At 41.4% G+C, this 26,968-nt stretch overlaps 1 protein-coding gene across 11 annotated transcripts in view; it reads right to left on the minus strand.

Annotated features, from left to right (window-relative positions):
• Erc2 (ELKS/RAB6-interacting/CAST family member 2) overlaps window positions 1–26,968 on the minus strand; it is a 919,008-nt gene that overhangs the window by 207,271 nt on the left and 684,769 nt on the right. For 8 of the 11 annotated variants that reach the window (XR_015737860.1, XM_087906197.1, XM_087906198.1 and 5 more), the window contains 2 exons: window positions 3,826–3,973; window positions 2,221–2,349 (listed from right to left, as the gene is read on the minus strand). Coding sequence is in view for 10 of the 11 variants with exons in the window: in XM_087906197.1 (XP_087762323.1) it covers window positions 2,221–2,349; window positions 3,826–3,973 (277 nt within the window). In the remaining variant the exon portion in view is untranslated. The remainder of the gene's footprint in view (window positions 1–2,220; window positions 2,350–3,825; window positions 3,974–26,968) is intronic. The other 3 variants (XM_087906201.1, XM_087906206.1, XM_087906202.1) reach the window with 1 other exon arrangement.

Consider the following 26,968-nt stretch of genomic DNA (forward strand, 5'->3'; position numbering starts at 1 on the left):
TGTGTGTGTGTGTGTATGTGTGTAGTACTTGGTATGGTATTTAGAATCTAGCAATCATGCATTCCTAGAAGAAATGATCTTTGAATGCCCTGTTTGTGCTTAGTATGGTTCAGTGACTGTTGGGCATGGCTAAATGAACCACTCTGTCCAGTCACCCAGGACTGAACAGTGGAGAGACTTCCTCGGTACAAGATACACTGACTAAAATGGCAGTTTGTATAACATGGCTTCTCTCATGAACCAGAAAGCCTCACTGCCTGTTCAGACACAAAAGCGGCTGACCCGACAACCTTCCTTCACTTCCATTTTCCTTGCCTCTGAGAGACATATGTTCTCCCCAGTCACCCAAGAGGAGAAAAACAAGAGCTATCTAAGGCTCACTCTTCCTGGTCAGTATCTATCTCCACAGGCTGCACCCACAAACCAAGGAAATTTAATAAGTGGCATTGGACTCATCGAACTGAGCTGAGACTGGGGTCTAGGGGTCTTGACATGTCTGTCTGATGCTCTCCCAGCACTTGTGCGTTAGGGGAAGGACACTGGGAAGACTAGGTGCTAGCGCCCGTCTGCTCTCCACCATACATCCTCAGCATGTTCTGGGCGAGCAGCAGCTCTCGGCTGGGTGCACTACAATGGCAAGGAATAAAAAGTTAAACTGTCACTGAGGACTGGCGGCACTAGCAGTTAGGAGTCGTGCAGCAGCAAGAGCACTAGCAGAAGACATAGGCCACGTGTATAAATAGAGCACTCGGTATGTGCCAGGCGTGTGCAAAGCACTCTAAATATAAATACCCCCACTTCCAGTCTCTGGATCAATTTATTAGCCTGATACACAAAGGAAGAAAATGAAGATCAGGAAGAAATCTGAAATGATTCAGAGAGATAACAATCAATCAGTGTAGATAACGGATTCAAAGGAAGCAGCTCAACCATGAATGTCTTGGGTAAAAACCACTGAGGACTGTGTGGCCTAAGCAAAGAGCTGAGCCTCTCTGGACACTGTCTTCCTCTCTCTGACAGCGTCAAGTTCCCAGTTCATTGGAGTTTGATGAGTGAGTGCATGCAAAGACCTTAGACTCACTCCCAGCACATGATAGAAGCTCACAACTAAGACTAACTTCTAAGGCAATCCAATACTGAAGCCTAAGAACTCCAGGCTGACGTTCTTGGTGGAAGTCTTACCTGGCTATTCAAGCAATGACTTCAGGGTTATAAAGTACTGAAACTTCACAATTTCTGAAAATATCCTGTTAGTTGTCACTCAGGATTTCTTTCCACATGTGATAGGGGTGTGTGTGTTTTGGGGATGGTCCTAAAGCCCAAGGCATACTACCAGCTGTGGGTCTTTGGAGAACAATTCCACACTCTTGAACCTGAGTTGTGTCCCCTTACAAAGGAGAAAATTCTGCCCCAGATGTGCAGAGTTGCTATGGTGATAAGGAAAAATAAATCCCTGAGTGACTGTGAACACAATAAAAGGGAGAAAGAACTGACATTTCAAGTAAATGAACAATTGTTTTTAGGTTCATAATCACTTGCAATGAAGATACCCAAATGTGGGATTTTTATCACCGTGTGGTAGGTGGGGTAAGAGGAAGGATTTCAAAGCTGAGTGTGTCACCAGGGAATCTGACTTCCTTCTTTGCTCTTCCTTTCGCCATGAAAACTCTTCCAACTTTGCCTCGCTCTAGAAGGAAGCCTAACTCACACAGTTAGGATTTCCAAGAGTCCTATGACCCCCAACCTGAACCTGCCTCAAGAATAAAGGCTTTGTGTGGCTTCCCTCAGTTCTTACTGGCATTTGAGAAAGTAGTTATGATGCTGAGAAAGAGAGAGAAAAGCAGCCTAATTTTTTTTTAAAAAAAAAAAACAAAGAACTGAGAAAGGTAGAAGTGATATGGATAAAAATGTACCTAAGAGCTGGAAAGGAAAAGCAATCCCCTGTGATTGGTCGTACCGCTCCTGCCCCCACCCCTGCTTGGCAGCCTGACCAAGCTATTTGACTCTGAAGGGTGACCACCATGTTTGGAATCATTGGGAAAAATAAAACCAATAAAATGATACTACAGATCACAAAATGATATTGTCTTCTGTGTGGTCCCAAACTTTATGGCCACCAAATCCTAGAAATCTGTACAAGAGGTGACAATCAAGATTAAAGTAGTTCTTCTGTATTCCCACCCTCCACAGTGGGGTGTGTCTCCTTAGCAACTGACTGACCTGAGACCTTTGGCTCATGTGTGCATCGTAGCTGGAGCCGTGGTACTTGGCCGTAAAATCTGGGCTGTAGCCAGCATCACAATTGCACGGTATATTTGAGCACGGGGGCTGTTTCCTAGGCCTATAAACCTGTGGGAAAAAGCTACAATGGTTAGGTGCAGGAGGGGAGGGTGCTAGGTGCTCAGGGAAAAAAAATGGGGGAAAGCAAAGAAAGAGGCTCATCTTGACTTACTAAGGCCAGGTGGTTGGAAAACCCAATGAAGAAGATGCACAGCCCCAAACAGAGGTCAGATATAAGCAGTCCCCGAGCCCCGGGAACAATGCTAGCAAGACATGCCACTCTGTGAAATGACCCCAATGTCTGGCAGCAACTGAGCCCCTCCCTCTGCAAGGAGAAGGTTGCCCAGGCATGGCAGGGTTCTCTCTCTGTCTTTCAGCAAGTCCTATGGAAAATGGACTTAAGCTCACTGCCAAAGAATGCCTTTTCCTTCCCAATGAGGGAAAGAGATGGCATTTTGCAGGGTACGGAGGCTTATTCCAGGTATTGTGTTCAGTATAGTTCACCTTAGCAGGTAAAGAATCAGTCCCAGGGCCCCAAATCTATGTAGATATTCTACAAAGTAACCATGTGCCATTTAGAGAGTTCCATAGGTTCTAGTTGAAATGTGGCAGCCATACACCCTTGAGCTGAGTAGGTTTGATAAAGTAAGAATCTGAATGGATATGCTTAACCACTGCTCTACCCAAGTCCTCATCATACATAGAAGTGATTTCTCCATCCCCCAACCCATATTGGGGAGAGAACACAGGGCTAGTCAAATTCCCTACCACTGAGCTACACCTTGGTCCCTTGCCAAGTTACACACGGTGAAGAAAGATCATCTACAGATTTCAGAGATGGCTTCCCAGTTACTTCAGGTACAATTATTTCTTCTCAAGCTCCTTTCAGAGAGCCCTCCCTAAATCAAAGAGCTTTCGGTAAAAGTTAGGATTCTCCCTCCTTCCATTTCTCTAAGACGAACACAATGGCCACAAGAAGGAAATAAAGGATAAAGGGGCCCAAAAGGTGACTTTAACTTAGAATGGATCATGGCAGGCAGGTCTCTAAGCCTAGTCTAGGGGGACTAGAGTTGGGAGATGGTCCTTCACCGAAAGATCCCGGAGGAAACAGCGGGAGAACACAAGCTGGAAGTAGAGAGGGAAGGAACCTCTGAACTAGACAGGCGAGTTTGTCACAGAGCCCGGAAAGTGAGCAAGACCGAAGTGAAAGATAGTCCCCAGAGTGTAATTAGGCGTTTCTCGGGTTGAACTAGAAGTGGAGAGCTACTGAAAGGGAGAGAGCGGGGAGCTACTTCTGGGAGATGATGCCAATACAAAGGAAAGAAAAGCGGTGCCAGTCGCAGGCCACGCAAGCCCAGCCGCATGCACATCAACAGAGAAGCGGTAACGTGGTGTTCTAGCAACAGTGCAGGCCGTTCTGCTCCTACCTGGTTGTAGCTGCTTGAGCTGCCGAATGGGCATGGGAGAATGAAGAATAGCAAAACCCAGGGAAAGCACGGAGGCCCCAGACCCAGCAAGACACACCTTGCGTGCAGGACGCCCCACCTGCTGCTTTAACTGATGCACCAGCCGGTCTTTCTCCCGCTTCAGAGCCATGACTTCTTCCTGGGTCTTTTTCTTTTTGGAGGCAGACAATTCCAGCAAGGCAATGTTTGCATCTTTTTCACTAATGGCCGCAAGAAGTGCTTCCTGTCTGGTAAGATAAAGGTGATTGTGATTCTTTTTGTAAAATGAAAAACAACAACAAAAGTCTTCAAATAATTGGCATTTGTAATTCAACTAAGCCACAGACTCTGACCTCTGCGGGAAAGAATGATACACAGTGCATAAGATGAGCTACACTTGACTCTCAGATGGACAAAGTAGCTGGGTCAGAATCACTAAGATTGGCTCATTGTGTCATCTGATATAAGAGTTTTTTCAAAGGCTTCAGAGGTACAGTGACAAATGAGAAATGGGAGGGGCCAAACTATCTATTCCTAACACAATTGTATCCATCCATCAACCCATCCATCCATCCATCCTCCAAGTCAAACTCTTCGTCTCCAAGGCAACCCCAAAAAAGTCGTCAGCAAATCCACTATTATGTGAGATTTTTTTCATATGACACTTTGTTTCTGATGTCAGGTAGAGATCTTTCCAAGCGTCTCCTTTCCAGTTTCAATTCACTCGGTAAGTGTGACCCTTGTTTTCATTTCTGAGGCCTTGCCTGTGCCACACAGCTCCTCTGCCTGGAGATTCCAGTCCGAACGTGTCTTCTGCAGAGAAGTCTATTCAGTTAGCAGCTTTCACATCTGCCCCACCTGTCACCCTGTGTCCCTGCTTGGATTCTGTCACATCATACTGTTCCCCATGGTACCCTTCACCACTTGACAGCATAGTTCGCGCTTACTACTCGTGATGCCTATGAACTTGAGACCTCATTTATCCTCAGTGCTCAAACACTGCTTCTATCAATAGATATGTTCACCTTTTATTTTATTTTATAAACTTTGAAAGCATCATTGGCCTTCTTTTTCCTCTTCAAAAATAAGAAATCTAAGGTCAGCAAGATGGTTCAGCAGTTAAAGGTACTTGGGTCACAAGCCTGATAAGGTAACCAGAGTTCAGCTTCCTGCAACCTAGCTCCACAAAGCTGTTCTAACTTTCACATATCTGTAACATGAGGGCCGGCTTGTTGGGGTTTCTGTCCCCACCCCTTACCCCACAGCCAGCAAGTCCCAGAGAAAATCAATCACACAGAGATCTCTATAAGTTATAAAGCTGGTTGGCCCATTAGGTCAGCCTTCTTATTAGTCCTTGTAATTTATATTAATCCATTATCATTATCTATGTTAGCCACATGGCTCAGTACCTTTCTCAGCTGTCAGCTCACATGTTGCCTCTTCAGTGGTCTGGGCAGGAATGGCAGAGGGAACTTCCTGCTTCCCAGAATATTCCTGTTCTCATTGCCCTGACTCTACTTCCTGTTTGGTTGACCCACCTATACTTCCTGCCTGGCCAATCAGCGTTTAATTAAAATACATGATTGACAGGATACAGACAATTCTTCCGCACCATTTCCCTCTTTTTTTTTTTAAACAAAGGAAAATACCCATAGTCTATTTGTTGGGAATGTGGGCATAGTATTCCAGGCTACTTCCTGCTGGTTGGGGGTGCTGATGATCTTATGGGGACCTAAAGAAAATTTAGAGTTATAATCAAGTTCTGATTGGAGTATCCTGTTGAGTCTTGATCATCTCAGGCAGCAGTATTGAACCTGTTCTGGATGAAGAACTCTGTTATCTAGGCCATCTGTTTCTATCAGAGATTTCTCAGGTGATCTTCCTTTATCGAACCTAGTTTTTCTTAACTCAGAATGAATCCACAGCCTCTCATTTTCTGTGGAAACAAAAGCAAAATCTCTTCTCCAAAGTAACATATCTTTTGACTTCAGTTTTGAAGCCAAGGTATTTTCAAAATACCTATCTTGGGTTAGTTCAGCAGCATTTATAAACAAAAGTCTTTTAGCAGCTGTTTCTCCTTCCTCATCATTCAAACAATTCAAAGAGAGCATAATAGCATACAGTATCAAGATTCTCTGTGTATTTTCCTTCTTTATTTTAACCTCTATTTCTTTTATTTTTACTTTTACTTTTTGAGACAGGTTCTCTGTAAATCTTTGTCCTGGAATAACTCTGTATACCAGGCTGTTCTTGAACTCACAGAGATCCATCTGTCTCTGCCTCCCCAGTGCTGGGATTAAAGGCGTGTGCTATCACACCTTGAACTCACAGAGATCTGTCTGTCTCTGTCTCCCAGGCATTGGGATTAAAGGCATGTGCTATCACACCTTGAAGTCACAGAGGTCAATCTACCTCTGCCCCTTGAAGTCGCAGAGGTCAACATACCTCTGCCTCCCAGGTATTGGGATTAAAGGTGTGTAGCACCACATCCTACTTCTCTCTTTCTTTTTTTATTTTTAATGACTTTAACCTTTAGCCTGCATATATTTTTAACACACTGTAAACTATTTAGAGGATTTCTTCCTCTTTGAATTTCTCTTTACTGTATATCTCTCTCTTTTTCTGACTACAAGAGCCTTTAAATTACTAAGCAATATGGGTAGGACTAAAGCCGTGGCTTTGACAGCTAGATCCAGCCCATTCCTTAGCCTTCCAGCCTCATGGCAGAGGTACCGCCAGAACCATTTTTTATCGGTCACAACTCTACAGTGTTTCAAGGTCTCTGCCAGCAAACAAACTGCAGCATTCTGCTCACAGACCACACTCAGTCGGACTGCCTGCCTGAAAGACTCAGAGTTTGCCCTGGCAGGATGGCCCAGAAAGCCAGCATTTTAAAACAGCGCAGCTTTTTTCCTGCTGCGGCTGAAAACTGAAAAGCATGCGTTCAGCTTTTCATCAACACCGTTTAAGTTTTTCATGGCAGGACCTCTTAACGAGCGGCAGGGTTTTGCAGCTAAAGCTGAGTCAGGAAGCCTCTTTTAGATGAGAGCACTTGCTTGCCTCTAGCAAGCAAAGCAGACCCAAGAAATTGCTGCTACCAAGAAAACATGCTTTATTCTATTCTTTTCCAAGCTTTCTCAAGCTTTCTGTGGATTCAGTTATCCACATGGGCGCCATCCCAACCAATAGGAAGTAGCCTGGAATACTACGCCCATATTCCCAAAAAATGGACTATGGGTATTTTCCTTTGTTTAAAAAAAAAAGAGATGGAGACCACGCCCCAATGGGCTGGTATCTCAGCGGCTATTGGCTGAAGGAGCGGAAGGAGCTCCCACAGCACATGTCAACTGTGCATACATACTACACCCTCCCACACCATCATGTATTCAAGGATGCATGCACAGATATGTGCCTTATGCACACACACACACACACACACACACACACACACACACGTACACACAAATAATAAATAAATCTACCTATGACCACAGCCTACTTGGAAGTCTCCAGCTGTTTCCTCACATCTTTAGTCTACTTTTCAAGATGTACTGTTTCAAACTGCAATGTGGGATCATATGGAACAACCTTTGACAAGCAGAAGGCTTTATTGGGGTGTGTTTCATGGATTTCTTCTCCTCCCCTACCCCGTGGGTCACTTCTGAAATATTCTATATGAAGACTTCATAGCTCCAATAAAGCCTCAATACTGGGAACTGTTCATGCACTTAAGTCCAAGACTAAAACATGGTTTTTAAACTAAGACATGCTTCTGGAATGCATTTTCTTAACCCTATCATCATAATTGCCCTCTTCTAGATATTTGGACAATGTAGTCATTATTTGAATCTCTGACCCTGTGGTTTCCCCCCTCCCTTTTCATGACAGGGACATGCATGGGTGTTACTGGCCTCCACTAATAGCTGGCAGTAAGAGCTTCTGCCAGAGACTCAAGCTGATGCGTGCGTGAGTGGAGCACATCAGGAAATAGCTCCACTTTTCAAATAAAAACTGGTATAACTCAGAATACTTGTAATTGCATCAGTACTGGCTTCACAGGATAATGTGTTGAGATGGTGGACTTACTTTTACCATGCTTCACCGGATAACGTGTTGAGATGGCAGAACTGCTTTTACCAGGCTTCACCAGATTACATGTTAAGATGGCAAACCTGCTCACTACTTTACAGGTACACATCTCTCAAAAATGCTGTGCCAAAGAGTCTACGTGGACTTCGTAGTGGGGATAGCCCATATGCACAGGCTTACATTCAAGTTGTATTACCCATGGGCTCTTTACAAATACATTGCACTGTGTTTTATTCAACCGACTTCACAAAATGACCAGGGGGGAAAAAATCATGAAACCGTACTACCCATAGTAATTTTTAAATCATTATGAGCTAAATTCTGTGCACTTACGGATTTTCATCATATTTACTTTAAAAGTATTCTTTTTCATAGTGACAGTGAACATCATTTAGTAAAGATGAACTTTATTTTGCCATCCTTACATCATCCATCTACACTTTTACAGTTCCTGGGCACCCCCTTGCCAATACACGGCCACAGAGCACCCACGCTCAAGTACTTCACTGAAGAATGAAGACCTGCTTGAGAGAGCAGAGTAGGGGGCTTGTGTGAACTATTTCCATGCTTCCCCATGAGGAGAATTCTCTGCTTTGGCCACCTGAAAACTTAAAAATATTCGCAGTTATGTAGAGCCATGTTAAAACACATCAGCTTAGAAGCCATACAAGTGACAAAACGCGCCAGAGACACAAAGAGAGATCCTTCAGTTTCCAATAAACACATTGCCTCCTGCGCCCAATGCTGCACTTACTCCACTTCAGAAATCGATTCTGTGTCACCAGCAGAAAGTGTTGCTACCCTTTTCTCTTATTCACGGACAACATAGGAATTACATATAAATACATCCTTAGTCCTTTAATGCGGTTAAGAATAGACTGGAAGCTTGCAATATTATCCTTAGAACACTGCTCGACACTAGTATACAGTTACTGAGGTAATCTGTCTGGGTACCAAAATATAGCCTAAAATATGAAAAGGAAGCCCAAATATGCTAGCAAAGAAGATAAGATAATGCAAAGAGAAATAAATCGCTGGGGTCTGCTGTGTGCCAAGCTGAGAAAGTGGAGCATAGACAGCGTTTTATCAAAGTGCAGCCTAAACAAATGTCAAGGAGAATAACTTCTTTAACAAATATGGGCAACAATGGAAGGGAAGGAGGAGGAGTTATGCGCCCCCTTATGCATTTAGTAGGGGTTAACAATGGATAAAAATACGCTCGGGAACACACTTAATAACCCTCAACTGTCATTCACTTTGTAGGAGGTAGTCAAGACACAGCTAATAAAACACCAGAAAAAAATGGTTTTAGCCACCCTGAAAAACATCCTCCAGGGTCTAGCACAAAAGAGGGTTGAAGGCTACCTTCTGTCACGATAAATGCCTTCCTTTGTGTGTCGCCCGTGACTAACCCTCACAAGGAGAGCTTCGGGATCGGTTGACAGTAATACCCAGCTATGACACGTATTACCGTCAATTTAAAAGGGTGCATGGTAAACATTTCTGTTTCACTCCCTGCTGCTGTCATTCTGCTAATGATGATTTGAGCTTGGAGAGGGCAACTAAAATTAATTTTAAGAGTTACAAGTGAAGCAAGCCAATTAGGGGCTATTATAAATCGGACCAGAGCAGAAGCATGAACACTTGTTTTCTTGTGGGCTCTTGGTTTAGTTAGCTGACCCATCTTTAGGAACACATTCAATTACAAAAGCAGATGCTTGAAAAAAGAAACTGCATTCCATGAAGAAAGATTCGGATAATGACATATGAGAGTGGCCTACATTATGTATGGTGCTCAGCCCCAGGCAGTCATGCTCCAATCAGACTGTGGGGGGAAAATCCGCTCAATCAACTTTTCCCAGTTAATTGTTGTTTTCTTTCCCTTATGACCCTGAATCTTCAACCGTAAGTTCAGTAGGAGGTGACTTAAGACAGCCGGTGACGAAAGATCTTGCTCCAAACAGTCTCTCTCTCAGCCCTCGGTGAGTGCTGGGAGGAGGATAGCTGTGATCACTCCTGGGAAGGGCTGCTCGTCTGCTTCTGTTGGAAAGATAGCTTTTCAAAGGGCAGCTGAAGATAGAAGCAGCCTTTCATATCGATTAACATTCACTCTGCCTACTGACACAATGATGCACAGAACCAGTATTAGAGCTTTTGCAAAACAGTGGCGTAGCTCACTCAAGGTGTGATCTACAAGGTGAGATGTAGTTGAGTCTCATCAAAGACCAAGAACAGAGCAGATGCATAAAGTAAGACTCTGGCAGACCGGACTCTATAGTGTAGCTCGCTCTGTCACTCACCTATACCTGACCTTAAAAAAAAATAGCTAATTTCAATTACCAAGGATGTAGTCTTTGAAACTTCATAGAACCCGACTGGGATTTCCTATCACAGAGGCCACAGAGTCTTGGGAAAGTCCTTTGCTCCACGCAGCAGCTTCCACCAGAATTCTAGCTTAATACATGACCCAGCGGGGTAGCTGGTCAACCTAGCTCTCACACGGAGACACCTGTGGTACTGAGATGGCAAACGCCAGCATGTTTAGCCTTAAGGAAGGGCAAGTGCTGTGAATAGAACAAATGATTTCCCCACATAAACAAGGTTTAAGGCCAGAGGAAGTGGAATGTCAGCAAAAGCTACCAGCTCCACCTGAAATCACCCAGACAATTTCTATCCCTTTGGTGAAGTTGATAAAGAGGCAATGTGTGGAAGAAGAGTGTGTGTGTGGGGGACTGTTGTCTAGTTACCCAGGTCTTAGCACTGAGGTATGGCTGATTACTGTGTGCTAGATGCCAAAGCAAGAAACTGGGGCAGGGAGGGCAGGGCTGAAGGCAGGGACGGGGGAGAGGAACCTTCTGTTGAGTACTTTAGTTTCTTAAGAAAAAGTTTATTCACATAAATAAAGTATCACTGGGGTAATTTCGAGAAGGTACCATTCCTTAGTGCCTGAGCTTTGCCATCAAACATTCCTGGAGTTGCATGTTAACATTGCTTACTGTTTAGCTAACTGGGCAATCATTTAATGTCTCTGAAACTTTCGATTTCCTTGTAAATGAACCAAGGACAATAACTATAAAAATTAAAAGTGATAATGCACACAAAGACCTTTGTTCGGTTTCTGACTAGATCACGTGATATATGCTAGCAATTACTATTACAGAACACCAACACCATCAAATTCAGAGATTTGAAAGTTTTGTATGGTGTATACCAGGCCCCTCTTTGCATTAAATTTATTTAAACATGTAATGAGTCTCTTACTTTCAAGACAGGGTTTCAAAGAAACTCCTAAAATTGGTTTCTGTTAACTGAACATTTGACTTTCATGAGCTGACATCTGTTTCACAAACAAACTTAAAGGAGAAACCAGATTTTGAGTGTGGAAAAGGGTCTGTGTACCACAGAAAAGTGGCATCCCAGACAGCCAGGCCTGACTTGGTTACTAACTGTTCAGTCTCTCTCTAGCCAAAAGGCCACACAGGAGTGGGGAAGCTTTGAGTCCATGCAGCATCAGGGTGGGGAAGTGGGACTGTGTTCTGAAAGGTAACTCTTTGAAAGCCAAGGTCAAGTACACAGTCAAACCAGTGTCAAACAACTGCAAAACAGAAACAAAATCCTACCATTAAAAACAGTTTACAGAGGGCTTGAGAGATAGCTCAGTGGTTAAGAGCACAGAGTCCAGAGGGCCTGAGTTCAATTCCTAGCACCCACATGGCAGCTCGCAACTGTCTGTAACTCCAGTTCCAGGGGATCTAACACCCCTCACACAGACATGCCTGCAGGCAAAACACCAAAGTCCATAAAATACAAATAAGTTATTTTTAAAAAATCTTTATAATAACTGGTAAATGTTGAAATGTGAAAAAGTGGAAGGCAGCGAAGGTGAGAGAAACGGACTTCCATCATCTACCGCATGGATATGGTTAGATGTCAAGACTTGATTCTTAACATCATTTGTCTTCTGGAATGAGAAGGATTCTCTGTTGCCATTTACTTCCAGTAAGACCAGTCTATGTGAAACCAAACACCAGAGACCTGCGGGGTTACTGATGACTGACAGTGAGAAATCATGTGTCTGGACTTCCCTGGTGACAAATTTTGCTTAATGTCTACCTAAAAGAAATCTATTATCTATGGTGATCAGTGACTTGTTCAATGGTTTTAACTGTTTGATTGGTACTCAGCAATGGCCAGAGAATAAGTCACCAGTTTCAAGGGTTAGCCCACAGGGTACTTGTTCATTTGTTCCTTTTATTGGCAAATTACAGATGTAAACATGGGGAAGGAGTACACGGCAGAGCTGGGGAAGAGGCAGATGTAAACATGGGGAAGGAAACAGCACATCACATCTTTATGTCTTATGAACGATGGTGTGGCCAGGCAAGGCTGCAAGGAGGACTAAGAAGACGAAGATATAATACTTGCTAGAAAATAGGCTGAAAGAGATGGCTACTAACTGAAAGCCCCCTCTCTTGCTGTGCACACAATGAATTGGCCAATAATTTAGGATAACCTTTCCCTGGGAAAGTAGATGCTGCTGAGGCATCTTCGTCAAAGATATAATTGCTCATGCCGTGTCTGTTACTTTGAGAAGTCTGGATTTTAGGTCTGCTATCTCATGGCCATAGCCATAAATACTGTCATTTTCTTTTCTTTACACCTGTGTTCCACCCAAGTAGCTTCAAGTCTAACATCTATGTTATTAAAAAGTGAAAAACAGTACTCATTTTTTTTAAAAAGTAAAGGGCATTGACACATGACAGACCCACTTTGAATTCTAATTTCATTTTTGCCAACATTTCTTCTTTTCACGAATATAAAGATTCAAAAGACCACTTATCAATTGCCAATTTATTGATACCAGATTGGGGCTACTGAGGGATCAGTCAAAGGTAAGAGACTTCAGCTGACTGGTTTTTCTGCTTTTATTGTCTTTACTTTGGAAGGAGGTCCCTTACTGGGCACAAAATTATTTCAGCATTTATGAACTTGCCAGGGAGTTGGTAGAAAAGCATCCATAATAAAACTGATTATAAATCCTCTGCAATGATATCAAGAGGATGGAATTTCCTGAAAATTACTTATGGGCCAAATGATTGATACTACACATACATATGTGAACATGGCGCGCGAGAGAAGCAAAACTGTATTCATCACAGCTCTCAACAAATGGGAGAAACTGCTAAGATGCTGTCATAGAAACAGAAGCAGCCTTCCTGATGTCTGCTCACTACCATTTGCCGTGTGCATCAATGGGAGAGAAAATTAAAGTACACAATGGTTTTCCTGGTGAGATTTTTGTCAATATAGTATGGCCTTAATCTAAACAGTGGAGTTATGTAGAATTCCCTGCTGTATGCTGTGAATATGTTTTATTACCATTGGTTAATAAAGAAGCTGCTTCAGCCTGTGGCAGGGCAGAATAGAACTAGGCAGGAAAACTAAACTGAATGCTGGGAGAAAGAAGATGGTGTCAAAGAGACACCATGTAGCTATTGAAGGAGAAAGATGCCAGAACCTTACTGGTAGACCACAGCCTTGTAGTGATACATAGATGAATAGAAATAGGTTAATTTAAGATGTAAGAACTAGCTAGAAATACACATGAGTCATCAGCCAAGCAGTGTTGTAATTAATATAGTTTCTGTGTGATTATTTGGGTCTGGGCAGCTGGGAAATGAATGAACAATCCCCACTTACAGTGGAGTGGGAGTTTATTTAACGGTTGTGAATGGATTTCAGAGCTCAAGTTCCAGAGGCATTAATTTGTGCTTCTGTGCCATCTAACTTAAGTCCTGAGATGCTAGGCAGCTGATAGAGAGACATCGGTGACAAACAGCTGTGAAACGCAGCCAGTCAACCCAGAAATAATAGAAAGTTCTATATGCCAGCTACCTGAAATTTCTAGATTCATGACTACCTCTATGGGACACTACCAGAGAGGTCTGTGTCAGTGGGCAAGGCAATCCAAAGCCAGAAAACCAGCACAGAATGAGAATCCAGTAAATACTCAAATGCCCCACACCTGGAAAAAATGTGAGGAAATGTACACAATAGTACAGAAAGCTGTCTCAGATTTATAGTATGGGTGGTCTTGTGGCCATGGAAGTGAAATTTCCACCCTGGGAGGAGAGAGCATACAAGTGGGAGCATTTCTGATATGAAACTATAAAGTCCAATCTGAACTGAGCCCTCTTCTGGAGTGGTTGTTTCCTGACCATGGGAGCAATACTAACCATATGGATGACTAGAATTGGGGTCTTTGATTCTTTCAAATCATTCAGCATATATTCACCAAGGGCCCCTGGGCACCAAGTCCTGGGGAATAAATGTATAAACAGGATAGATGCCATCCTTGCTTCAATGGCATTTATGATGCTGCCCAACTCAGAGGCCCTACACACAGTCCTGACGCAACTGTGATCGCACAACATACCAAGAAATGGTTTTTTATTGTGTGTTGTGGGAACTCCTTCAGCCAACAGCCTTTAAGATACCAGCCCACTTTGGCCATGGTCCTCTTTGGTATGACTACAGTTATGAAGAACAAAAGCAGGCTCTCACAGAAGATCAGATTCCTACACATCCTACTTAGAATTCACGGGCTGTGCATAAGAACCCACATGACATTCAGCTCACAGGTGTCAGGTTGGAACGACAAGCCCTACGGTCTGTATTCTGGTATCTAACACTAAGCAGAGACTAAAACACAAGTGGAAAACTTAACCTTATATCTGTAACTGGTAGGCTAAGTGATAGAAGGATTTTTTGTTTAGGGGTGAGGGGTTGAGACAGGGTCTCTCTATAGAGTCCTGATTGTTCTGGAACTCGGTATGTAGACTAAGCAAGCTTCAAACTTATAGAGATCTGCCTGCCTCTGTTTCTTGAGTACTGGGATAAAAGGCATGCACCATCATGCTTGAGCAGGAAATTCATTTTTTTATGGGACAGAAATAGATGAATATTGACACTTTCACGATTCAACCTAATACATTCCAAAAATAAAAGGAGTATGATTGGCCTCCTTGCTTGTTTAGCTGGCTACACCACACGCCAACAGATAATATTTTTATCTGTGAAGATTAAAAAGGCTGAAGCAGTTCACTTTCCACCACTAGAAGTGATTAACTTAGTGTTCAGCAAAAGCCTGTTACATAAATTGGAGGAGTGGGAGGGGACTGGAAGCTCACACTAGTGACAGATTTCAGCCCATTATAGAAGGCCCTAGACCCGGAAAACCACTCAGTGAGAAAACATCCTGGTGACCAACCTGAAACAAATTCCTATTCCCTGTGATGCTGATCTGTTTATTGATTACTTGGAGACCAAATCATTCCTATCCCTAGACAGCCCCGAGGCTGCCCAGCTTAGAAGCAGGGTGCTTAGATCTGAACTTCAAGTCACATGTCAAAAGGCAGGAGGCAAAGAAGAGTCAGACTGTACAGCAAGTTGCCTTTCCAAAGAGCCACTGAAGAAGGGCCCAATAAGAAGACACCCTTAAAGATGAGTGCATGCCTACAGGTGGGGTCACAAAACGGCAATCTACTGTTGGTAACCAATATCCTGGAGACTTCCATATTCAGAGACAGTTTGCTAATGACAGGGTACCATACATATGTGAGGAGACAGAAGCTATTGATGAGGCTATAAATTATTCTATCAAGTAAAATGAAATGATGTATAAAGTAATAAAAATAGACCAATAATGGTTGATTTTTGACTCTGTTAGAGTAGAGACTAAGCAATCATGGACAATTCTCTTTATGGTTACTATATAAATAGTCAAGGCACAATAAATCACACTGTTTGATTTAGTCCTTTCAAGACAGCCTTTAACAAAGTTAGCACTGCCATGGTAAAATTGAACGGTGAGACTGTGGAGTTTGAATGGAACACTCAAGATCTTACTGCTTTTAAAGGAACTGGAATTTGAACCCAGGTCTGATTGCAGAGTCTGGACTCCTGGACCTTTCTTAAAATGTTTAGCTGCAGTAAGAAAGAAACGTGCTTTTGATGGAAGGGTGACAATGATACCTTAGTCTGAAGGCAGAAAGGACCAGAAGGACTGGAGAGGAAAAGGGAGGCAGGGTGGCTTCTAGATGTTTTGTCTGGAGAAAAGCTAAGGGGAATTTAACATTTAAAGAGTGCCCTCCTGCACTCCTGCATATATATATATATATATATATATATATATATATATATATATATATATATTTAAATAAGTACTGCTTTCAGGGTGTTGGAAGGTCAGCAAAGGAAAGGAGTGGTAAAACTAAGTAATTTAGATGTGTCAGCTCAAAGACTGTTGATTAAACATACATACACACATGTGCATGACCACACACACAAACAATAGGCATTAGGAGTAAGATTGCTAACATTTTTTTCTGGAGAAAAAACCCTTCTGAAGTATTGCAATTGTTTTTCCTCATTTTGGTTACTAATATGTTCTTTTCTTAAGAGATGTTAATGACATTTAATATTTGAATATTCATATTTAATAGCATTACATTGTCAAGCATATGTTGTTTTCAAAAACTCTATTCCATATTTTTGTCCACAATATTCAAAGTCTAAAAAGTATTCATTCTATTGTTGAAAATTACTATAATTAGGATGTATCTGAGAAAACATGTTTGGTTCTTCTGTATCCTGCACAGATGGAGGCCTATCATTCTCTTCAAAAACTGTTCAGAATTTATTTAAATATTGTTGAGGATGTCAAGTTGGCTGACTTAAAAATGGTTTTGACTTAATTACTCCTATGATAATATCTGTTTCAGATATGATATATTTAGGATATAGGTAGATTACTTTTGGTTCCACAAATAGCCTAGATCAGGCATAAGATTCAGATTCCCTCTGGGTCCCCCAGTAATCAGAGAAGGAAGAAAATGCTGAGTTGGTTTATGTCAACCATTAGGAAAACTAAACCTGAAGATGGATGCTGTTGTAGGAGCCAACTTGTTCATTTCCCGACTGCCCAGACTCCCAAAATAATCACACAGAAATTACATTATTTAAATCACTGCTTGGTACATTAGCTCTAGCTTCTTATTGGCTAACTCTTACATCTTAATTTAACCCATCACCATTAATCTGTGTATCATCACGATGTTGTGGCCTACCATCAAAGTTTCAATGAGTTGTTCCCTATCTCCAGTGGCAGCTCTCTGGCTTCTCTCTGGCTCCCCCTTCTTTCTCACAGCATTCAGTTTAGTTTTCTCTGCATAGCTCTGCTCTATCCTATGAACAGGCCAAGGCAGTTTCTTTATTCACCAATGGTATTCAGAGCATACGGAGGAGAATCCCACATCAGGATGCAAGGTCCAGTGTGAAATGCAATGGCTGCTGCCTCACCCTGTATTGTGGCTTTGGGAACAATAGAACTTTTAACACAATGCAATATATAAATTGCTGGAACATATGAAAAAGGAGATTATCAGTGCTTATGAAGACTCAGATCATGGCAGTTCTCTCCTTACCTCTCTGCTGGAAAGAATTCTTGAGACACCTTCCCAAGACTACACTATGATTTCAACTGGGTCTCAAGGATACAGTCATAGATAGGTAAGAAGAAAGTTGGTCAAACTACTTGCGGGGCAATATTCATCAATGTTGAGTGGCTGCCCCACCCTAACTCTGAAGGTTTTTCTGTAACAACAGAAGGACATCTTGAACAATTCCAAGAGATAAAATCCTAGTTAATGATACATCGTGTAACTCAACATATGTTTTCATTCATTTCTTGGGAATGAAGCTGGAATTGATTTTCACTAGCAATCAAGTTAACAATTAGATGGGCACTTGGAGAGATCAAGGGAGAGAGAGCCAGTGGGTGAGCATTAGGAAGGTGGGTAATAAAGTTACTCCTGTAGGAGGAAATCCCAAACCTTTCTTGAAAAGCCCTATATTTATGCCATAACTTTGTTACAACCTCTGGGTTTATTTGAAATAGAGTGATAGTTGACTTTTTTTGGGGGAAAATAAAACCTAGTTGATCTAATACCCATCAATAAGATAAGGCCTGGTATTCCCATCATTGGAAACACACTGGGAATAATAGGGTCACACCAAAAGGAAAGGGAATAATTATGAGCTGGAGGCCACACTAATGATTTACTGTAGTGATCCTATTGCCCATAGGGTCTATTTCTCTGTATGCTGAAACCGGCTGTTACCAGATAGTGAGAACTATTCCCATTTCAGTGCTGAGTGCTCTGATTGTATTAACACGCACAGTCTGCATAGGAACCCACTGACGTAGGCATTATTTTGTCCCATTTGACAAATAAAAAAAAACAAGTGTATCAACTTGGACAAGCTAAAATATCTAAATTGCAAAGGAACAATCAGAACCTACATAGTATAGAGTTATTTTTCTTTAAGAGTTTTTAAATTTTTTAAGTATGTGTCCTTGGGTGCAGGTGCCCTCAGAGGTCAGAGGATGTAGCTGGATAGTCTAGAGTCTGGGAACTAAGCTAGGGTCCTCTGCCATGTCAACAGAGACTCTGAACTGCTGAGCCATTTCTCCAACCCAGTCTGATGTTACCTAAGTCTTCAAAATAGAACAAGTAATTTGTAGTTGTTTTGAGATGCGATATCTCTTTCTCAACAAAAGAAAAATGTAACATGTTTGTTCATGGCAAATCCAGAACAGATTTGGCTGGATCTCAACAGGAGGATCATCCCTCAGTCACAATGCTACTGTCAATGGAAAGAGCCTACAACAGTTCTATACTGGAACATGGAAGATCATTACTTGGGTTTATAGGAAATTAAGGCAGCTATAAAAGCTTCTAGCTAAATTTCTTGAAAATAGTCTCAGACTGTGATAAGACTCAGCAGGCACAGACTACCATAAAATATTCCCAAATGGCCCATGAGGTCTCAAACTCAGTGAGGACACAGTGAGAAAGCTGAACCTCCAATCGACTTCTCTTGTTAGTACAAAGGAGAGGGCACCTTAAAAGTAGAACACAGGGGTTCAATAAAATGGGACCTGAATTAGATGTGTAGGTTGGACCAGTCACTTGATTTTAGACATACTGTTAGGTCTATACAATTAAAATGGTGCCTAATACCAAGTATACTGATAAGGTCACAAAATATGGCATCTATCAAACTGCAAGATTCTAGAAGGATTTGCTGTCATTAGCCTATTAGTCTGTGTATCCATGCCTACAAAGCTATGTCTTCTAAAATCCAAGTAGGAATGATATATATATCATTAATATATTAAAATTATATATAATTAATCTCAAATCATATCTGGTATAAACATGTTTATGGCAGATACTGCTTCTACCATTTAAAAAAAAAAACTTATCAAGCCAAAGGTAAATTCACAGATCAAATGGTTGATAGAAATCTCAACTAGGAATCTATGGACAAAAAAAGCAATAAATGTTTCTGAACAGATTTAAAGTATGATCAACTGGGTCCAATCATCAAGACGTCTCATTTTGGATATGCACATATTCCAAGACATTTGGGGAAAGGAAAAGATCCAAAGCACTTCAGGTCCCACACGTTTTGACTAAAGGATACCCAATATGTATTATATGAACAAGAACAGGCAAACCAGTTAGCATAGGTAGTTGCATTTATAACAAGCACTTATTTCTATGATAAATGCTAACTTAATGATTATAATTATTATTAGTGTAAATAAATCATGAATTTATTAGCTAAAAGACAGATGCATTGAAACATCAACCTTTAGGAATCAGGAGGAAAAATATTACCTTAAAGAGGGGCTGGGAGTGTTAAATAACAATATTCTTAAATTATTTTTCTCTACATGTTTATTCGTTCCTAGTGTTTACAACAGTATCAAAATTTCACCTCGATATACAAAGCCTACAGAGTGTAGGCAAGAGAAGGAAAATTAATTTGTCTGATGAATGGGAGAATAAAAGAACTGCTTCATACAATTGGTGGTATATTCAAGATAATGTTTCCATTCTAAACATTGACTTCCTCTCTTAATTTCTGAGCAGGACTCTTGAATACTTAAGCCCATTATTCAAATGAATCATCACAGCCAAAAAATATACTCTGGAAAGGATTGAAGAACTGGCAAAATGTTATCAAGAATATGAAGTTAATTTGCTTTAAAGAAAAAAATATACATGGATATAATAGTTACTCATTTTACCTAAGGACTTTTAAAATCTCTCAACATAATAGGAAAACCAGCAACAATAGATGCAGGTGCCCAAACGTCTCTCTCTGTTCTGTTAAAGAAATCTGAAATTCTTCAGCCCTTCTATCATAAACAACACAATGTGAGCTGTGACCATTTTCAGCTCAAATGGAATTAAATTTGCCTATAGATTAAAGAATACTACTGAGGTGCCTAGAACAGCAAAGTAACAATTGTACTGTGACAGCTGTGCGCTTCAGATCATCCTCTTCTGAGACAAAAGTAGAAAGGTGGCAGGTGACACTGTAATTTTCCTGATATGAAGACAAAAATTAAGCTCACATTTATGGCTTTTAAAATAATTTTACAAATAAGAAACTCAGTTACATTGATTAGTTATTCATCATTCTCATCTTAGCCATTTGCTCCAAGATCAATCTACACCTCATTTATTTATTTCCCCATGAAAACTGCTTATAATTCCAAATTTGAAATACTGCCCTGTCTGTGAATATAGAAGCCTAGAAGAAGTCCCAGTAATTGGTGCTTTTAGCTGACCACTTAATCTTGCTTAAATTGCCAGCATACATGAAGGGGAATGATGGAGAGGCCCAGGTTAAGAAACTACCCGAAGGTAAAGTGCCCGAGGAGGTTCATAAAGAACCCAAGGATGTTCCAAGTCATGGAAACGAACAAGTCACCGAGGAAGAGCGCTCACTAGCTGGAAGCAAGGTGACAGCCAGCTGTGGTAGTTAAGACATTATTGCTTCTGTAAAGGCTGAACTCAAGTACAAAGTAGACATGTAATCTCCAGCTCCCCAAACACCCCAATTTGGCCACTAAAGATGCTGTTTTACATTTCCAAACATTTCCCCTGTCGCTACTCTTTAGACTTCAGTTCTCAGGTTGTATGGGTTCCTTCCTTGCAAAGCAGCCCCCTTTGAACACTGAATCACGGAGGCAATTGTAACTAACTGCCAAGGGGGCCTGCCAAACAAAAACTCCCTGCTGGTGACATGACCACCTAGTGACCTCTAAAAATGTTGTAACAATGTGAAAAATAGCTCCCTCTTGTAGGAAACGGCAATTTTTTAAATTAAATGTACATCGAGTGTTCACTTATATACAGATAAATGGTGTTCAGAATCACCTTCTCTGTTTCCAATTTCAATCTTTTGAAACTCAGCCCAAACCTAAATAAATAAACGTTGATACTAAGAAGAAACTAAGAACTCGAGAGCCTTGCGATTTCGCAAACAGCTTTTTTCCATTTTCGAAAATCTAAACTCCGGGCCAGACAGAGAACAGGTAATGAGAAAGAGCGGGCTTGGCAGTCCCTCTGTGGGTCTAAGCTGAAAAACACGTCAGGCAGCAGTAAGTGGCTATAATTTGGCAGGCTTAATGTCTTCAAAAGTTTGCAGCTTGCTTGAGGAAAAAATTTAAAAACAGTTATAACATTTACAAATTGAAATACAAACACTCAGCTAAAAAGCCACCCTGGTGACATCTCATCGCCCTGTGACTTTCAAAGATCGCCTTCAACTGCACCTTCCTCTGCACCTCCAGGACAGGACACAGACATGATTGTTAAAGCTGGGCAGTGGGAAGCCACCTGATGCTGCTTCACTCTCAGTAAGCAGTACTCTCTGGTACATTCCGTTTACGCTAGGGACATCAAGACATTCAAGACGACGCTTGCTTTAAAAGATGAGATGTGTGCCCAACAAGACAAAGAAGATGGGAAACTCCATGTGACAGTGAGTAATTTGCAAGGCATCAGAGCGCTGTCTTCCAAGAGAGTTTATCTCTCTAAGTTCCAAACTTAGAAGTCTCAGAGCAACAGAGGTACGGCATGTGAAGGCTGCTGGACTCTCGTTGCTCTCTAGTTCACTCTGATGTCTTTGGATGAATTATTTGCAAGCACTTTCCCAGGCCATAAAAATTCAAAGCGCTTCTGAAACAATGTGACATCAGCCACTGTTTGATTTTAAGCACCTAAGATGCCCTGATCAGCCCAGCACAGGAGTATCAACCCTTTCCACCACCCCTACCCTGTCCCTTTACCAAGGCAAGGCAAACATCTTAGAGGACCCCCCTCAAAGGGAAAGAAAGGAAATTTATGTTCTTCTAACTCTGATTTAAAAAATTATAAGATGAAAAACTATGCTTACATTAAAACAAGCTCATTCTTTTCAAATTTTAGCTTTAGAGCTTGCTTTATTAATCAATTAATACATCAAGTTCAATATGCTTTAGGTGAACAGGCCACACATGGAAGTAGAAACGATTCCCCTTGACACTAAAGAGTGAGGCAGTACTCAGAGAAGAACAGTAAATCATCTACATGTAGGCATGGGAAATCACGGCCCATGCACCTACTTCTCATCTCGTGACATAGTCCCCAACCTGAATTAGCAATTTTTAGCATGTTTTTTCTTCTAGGGTGAGGAGATGACTGGAGGCAAAAGAAACACTGCTACATTACTGGGCACACTGCAATGCTGGATCTTTTCAGGGTGTTTGAGAAGTAACTGAAGACATGACCCTTCTGTCTCAGTATTTGAACTGGGGAAGTTCTCACTGACAGAATAATTTGATCAGTAATAAATCTTAAATGTATGTTTTAAGGAAATAGTGGAAATAAAAGGATGTTAAGTAAACCCATTTAATTCCCAGCATCTTAGTGTGTTCATCCCACAGCCAAGACAATGTTGAAAGGCCCACTTGATTACTGCCAACGGACTGCATCTTCCGACTTCTGAGTTGAGCAGAGTAATAATTATCTCACAGGATTGATGGAGGGAATCAATGAGATATTGCATATGACAAGTTCCACACAGGGCCTGGCAGGTGGCCAGTGGGCAGTGACGAAAGGACGAGAAACCGAAGAAATTAGAAATCCATAAATATTGTTAATTATGGTATTTCACGCTTACAGAAACTATTTATCCCGTGAGCTGACAGTTGAGGAAATGCTGTCAGCACCCTTAGTAAGGATGATGGTGGATCTGCTCTCAGGTCTTCCAATGTTAGGGTCAGGTGATAGTTCTCTTTCCTAAACAACAAGGCAAATGAGGGTAAAAACCATATATTTAGGTGGCTCAATATTCAAACATATATTGTTCAAATATTCATACATATAAACAAACAAATGGACATGCCTTTGAATTTCAATTTGTCATATTCAAAAGGGTTGATGTTATTGTCTGCCTATAACCATATTTCATGTGTCAGATGGAAGGAACTACTTAGTGATGTTCTAGGTTTCTCAGAAATCCAGTATTTCCCGGCAAGTCTCTGGATCGGCGCCAAGCACTACGGATCCTTTGGTATTCTCCAAAAGTTGGCCTGGCTTGTTCTAAAACCATGAAGAAGAGAAACAACTCAGGTTTTACTAAAATTTCTTCTGTGCAAAAACTCTACCATACTCAACACAATAGTCAGAAGGATGGGTTGAGAGACATGCGTCTATGGGTGAGGTGGTTGAGGACTCAGAAAAGGGAATGACTGAGAACACACGAGGTGGATTCCATAACCAGAAGCAGCTGACTCGGCATCAACCTCTCTCAACCTTCAGAAGCTCACCTGCTTCTGGAAGCTCACTATCCTTTGGGACTGCTTCTTGGGTATGGTGAAGTGTAAGGAGGAATGGAAGGAGGAGTTCTCTTGACCTTCTCAGAGCTCTGGTGGCCCTGTATGGTCTTCAGGGGTCTTTGGTCTTTTTTAATCCCAATTTTTATCTTATAACTCTTCAAGTAAAAATCCTGGTTTCCTAGGACATGCTTTATTTGCATTCAGACAAGGTATGTCAGGTCTTAATCTAATTACTAACAGGGACCTTTCTATTATTATTATTATTATTATTATTATTATTATTATTATTATTCACTAAAAGTGAAAACAACTTCCTTGCAAAAAGGAAAAACACAAACTGTATAATGTTTTCAAAGATTATAGTCATTTTTCCAGAAGATTAATGAAGCCGAATGGATCAAATGTCATCTCCAGTAAGTTTTCCACAGACAAACCAGGCTTAAGCATATTCAGTAAAGAATTCACAACACGTAGATTGCTAAGGTGAACATTATCCATCAGTTTCCACCAGATAAGATGTTTTTCTCCTCAGATCTTTTTAGTTAGGTTTTGACTAATGTTTTGAAGATTTTAGTGTTTTGTAGTGGAATTTCAATTTGGACCAACGTATACTCCCTAACAATTTAGCCACACAGCAAAAGCAGCTGTAGAACTCTGAAGACTGCCCAGTTTACCTATCTTGGTCCTTTTCCCAGGGACCAAGAGAACATGAATCAATGTACATTGCATACAATGATCTGGAAAGGACACAAATCCTAAACCGAGCAATCTTATCACAGGTTCAAAAAAACCCAAGGATGAGTACCTTCCACAGTTCACAGAAATTATGCAGGCTTCAAGTCTTGCACAGAAAAAAAAGGGGTTGCCATTGTCTCCCCATTGATCCAGGAACAGACCAGTTGGATATTTTCAGTCTCTTTCATTTGAAAACAAAGACTCAAGTAAAATATAGCAAGCTGACATCTTCTATTCTCCATACAAAAGACTAAACAACAACAAAACAATATCATTAAAATTTACAGAAGTATGAGGAGACTGTCTTAGCTTGTAATGTAATCAAGACAGAAAAGTGAGGGTTGGGTGAATCTGGTCTGCTCTGAATCCAGTAGTTAATTTTGCAGTTGCCCATTCCTTCAGTTTATGTTTCTAATTATCAGAATGACCGACACTTTTGCAGTTTTACAGTTGATTCTGAGGAGCAGTGCACTTAAATTTACACGAAGTCTATTTTTATTTCTAACAAAGAATAGTAATTCAGATAGGTTTGGCTTTCTACAGTCTTCTTTTTCCTTCTGAAGTTGGGGCATGACGGTTGAAAGTCCTTCCAAAGTAAATTCTAGCGGGGACTTTTTAGACGGCAATCTTTGCCCTCAAGGCTTAACCTTTTGCCAGCGCCCCTCCCTGACATGAACCCCATACCACACAGTAGTCCAGGGTCAAGGTCATCACATGAAAACAGAGGACAGGTTCACCCCATCTTCTAACAGAAGCACAAGGCAATTGGCAGACCTGACACAGGAATGAGCCGACAGGGCAGAGCCACAACAGCACAGGCAGATTAATGTGCTTCCCACTGCCCATAGTCAAGGAGCAGTCCGGGCTCTGCAGAAACACACAGTGAAGTTGTTTATCTCCCAACCACCATTCATTTACTGTCCATAAGGAAGCAAGGATCTCACTGAGGCTGTGGAAATTTGATAGGGCACATTGCAGACCTGGGTCAGAATTACATTGATCAACTTAATATCTTCTTTTTAAATGTTCTTTATCTATTTTTTTATTGATTTTTATGAGCTCTATGCTTTTCTCTACTCCCCTCCCTGCCTCTCCCCTCCCCTTCAACCCTCCTAAAAGGTTTCCATGATCCTAATTTACTCAGGAAATATTTTTCTACTTCCCATGTAGATTAGATTTATGTACCTCTCTCTTAGTGTCCTCATTGTTGTCTAAGTTCTCTGGGATTGTGATTTGTAGGCTGGTTTTCTTTCTAGGCGAAGGAAGGGAAATCCTCTTGGACTTTAGTTTAGAAACCTGAAAAGAGGGTAAGCAAGTGGTGTGTAGCCGAGTGGCTACACAATATGGCACACACACCTACACACCCTGAAGGTTTTTTCATACATCGTTTTGAGAAAAAGGGAGATGAAAGATGATGATTGGCCATAGCTGGACCATAATGGTAAACAGTTGGAAGAACACCCTGAGAATATCACCATTAGATATGCATTTCTGATCAAACACAGCTGTCTCCACACTGTCCTGCGTGGTTTATATGGAAGTAGTATGGCACTCACAAACAAATACTATAAAAATAATTCTCAGATAAACAATGCTATAATTATTCGATATAGCGACTATGCATACAAAGTGAGTTAAGCAAAGAGTGACCCACGGTGGTGATTTAGGAGTACCCAGATTTGGTTCTAGAATAATCACCTAAAGGGTGTGAATTATACCTGTGAAACAAAGAGCCATGATGAGGTACACATTTAGTCCAAAATGAGGGAGTAAGGCCAAAGCAGAGGGAGCACGTTGGCTAAGAGAGCAGGGATGTGGACTGCAGTGTCCTCTGGCTCACTGTGTGGGGTAGAAGCTGCGCTGACCTGCGCTAACCTCAGGAGACATGCTTTAGGGACAGAGAAGGTCCCTGTCATTGGCCCCGACAGTACCGACACCAGCGGCTGCTGCCGCCATTGCTCTTACATGCTGTCTCCTTCATCATATCTGTAATATGCACTGGTGTCAGCTAACACTCTCCATAAAGAACCAAGATATTGAACATCAGAATCTGTACAAAGAGATGCCAGATTCCGGCATCTAGTTAAATGGGAATGTCAGCTAGACAGTGAGCCTTTAGGTTTCTAGTGAGAGTACGCCCCCTTAACCACTGAGAGACCTCACAGGGAAACCCACTCATTGCACATCTGAGTTTTGCTTTATCTTACACTTCTTACGTTTTATTTGGCAGCAACTTTTATGGCCCCTGGGTCTCTGCTGCAGCTATTTGCAGTGGAACAAATGGGGGCGGTTATGCTCTGATCAAACTTCGTGTACGTAAGAAGAGGACAGATGATGTTAAAAGTTGGCCCATGGGTCATACAGAAATCTAAAGCTAAATCTGTCCTGAGTGAAACACTGAGATTTCACAAAAGGATGAACAGCCTCAAACATGGTGAATGGCACATTTTATGGCAGTAATAGAAACAGAATATGCCTGTGCACTATTTCTGAGTATTCATAGTTGCTTCTTTGTCTCAGAAAAATGCTTTTCACATCATAATGTGTGGATATTATTGCCATTGGGGGAGGGGAAATCAACAGTTCACAGGCATGTACAGTCCTTCAACAGCAATGATACTCCATCCCTACCTTTAAGGATCTCACATGCTTAATGAGGGTCCATTAAAAACAGCAT

Source organism: Myodes glareolus, chromosome 5 (assembly GCF_982192425.1).
Source record: "Myodes glareolus chromosome 5, mMyoGla1.1, whole genome shotgun sequence".
NCBI lineage: Eukaryota > Metazoa > Chordata > Mammalia > Rodentia > Cricetidae > Myodes > Myodes glareolus.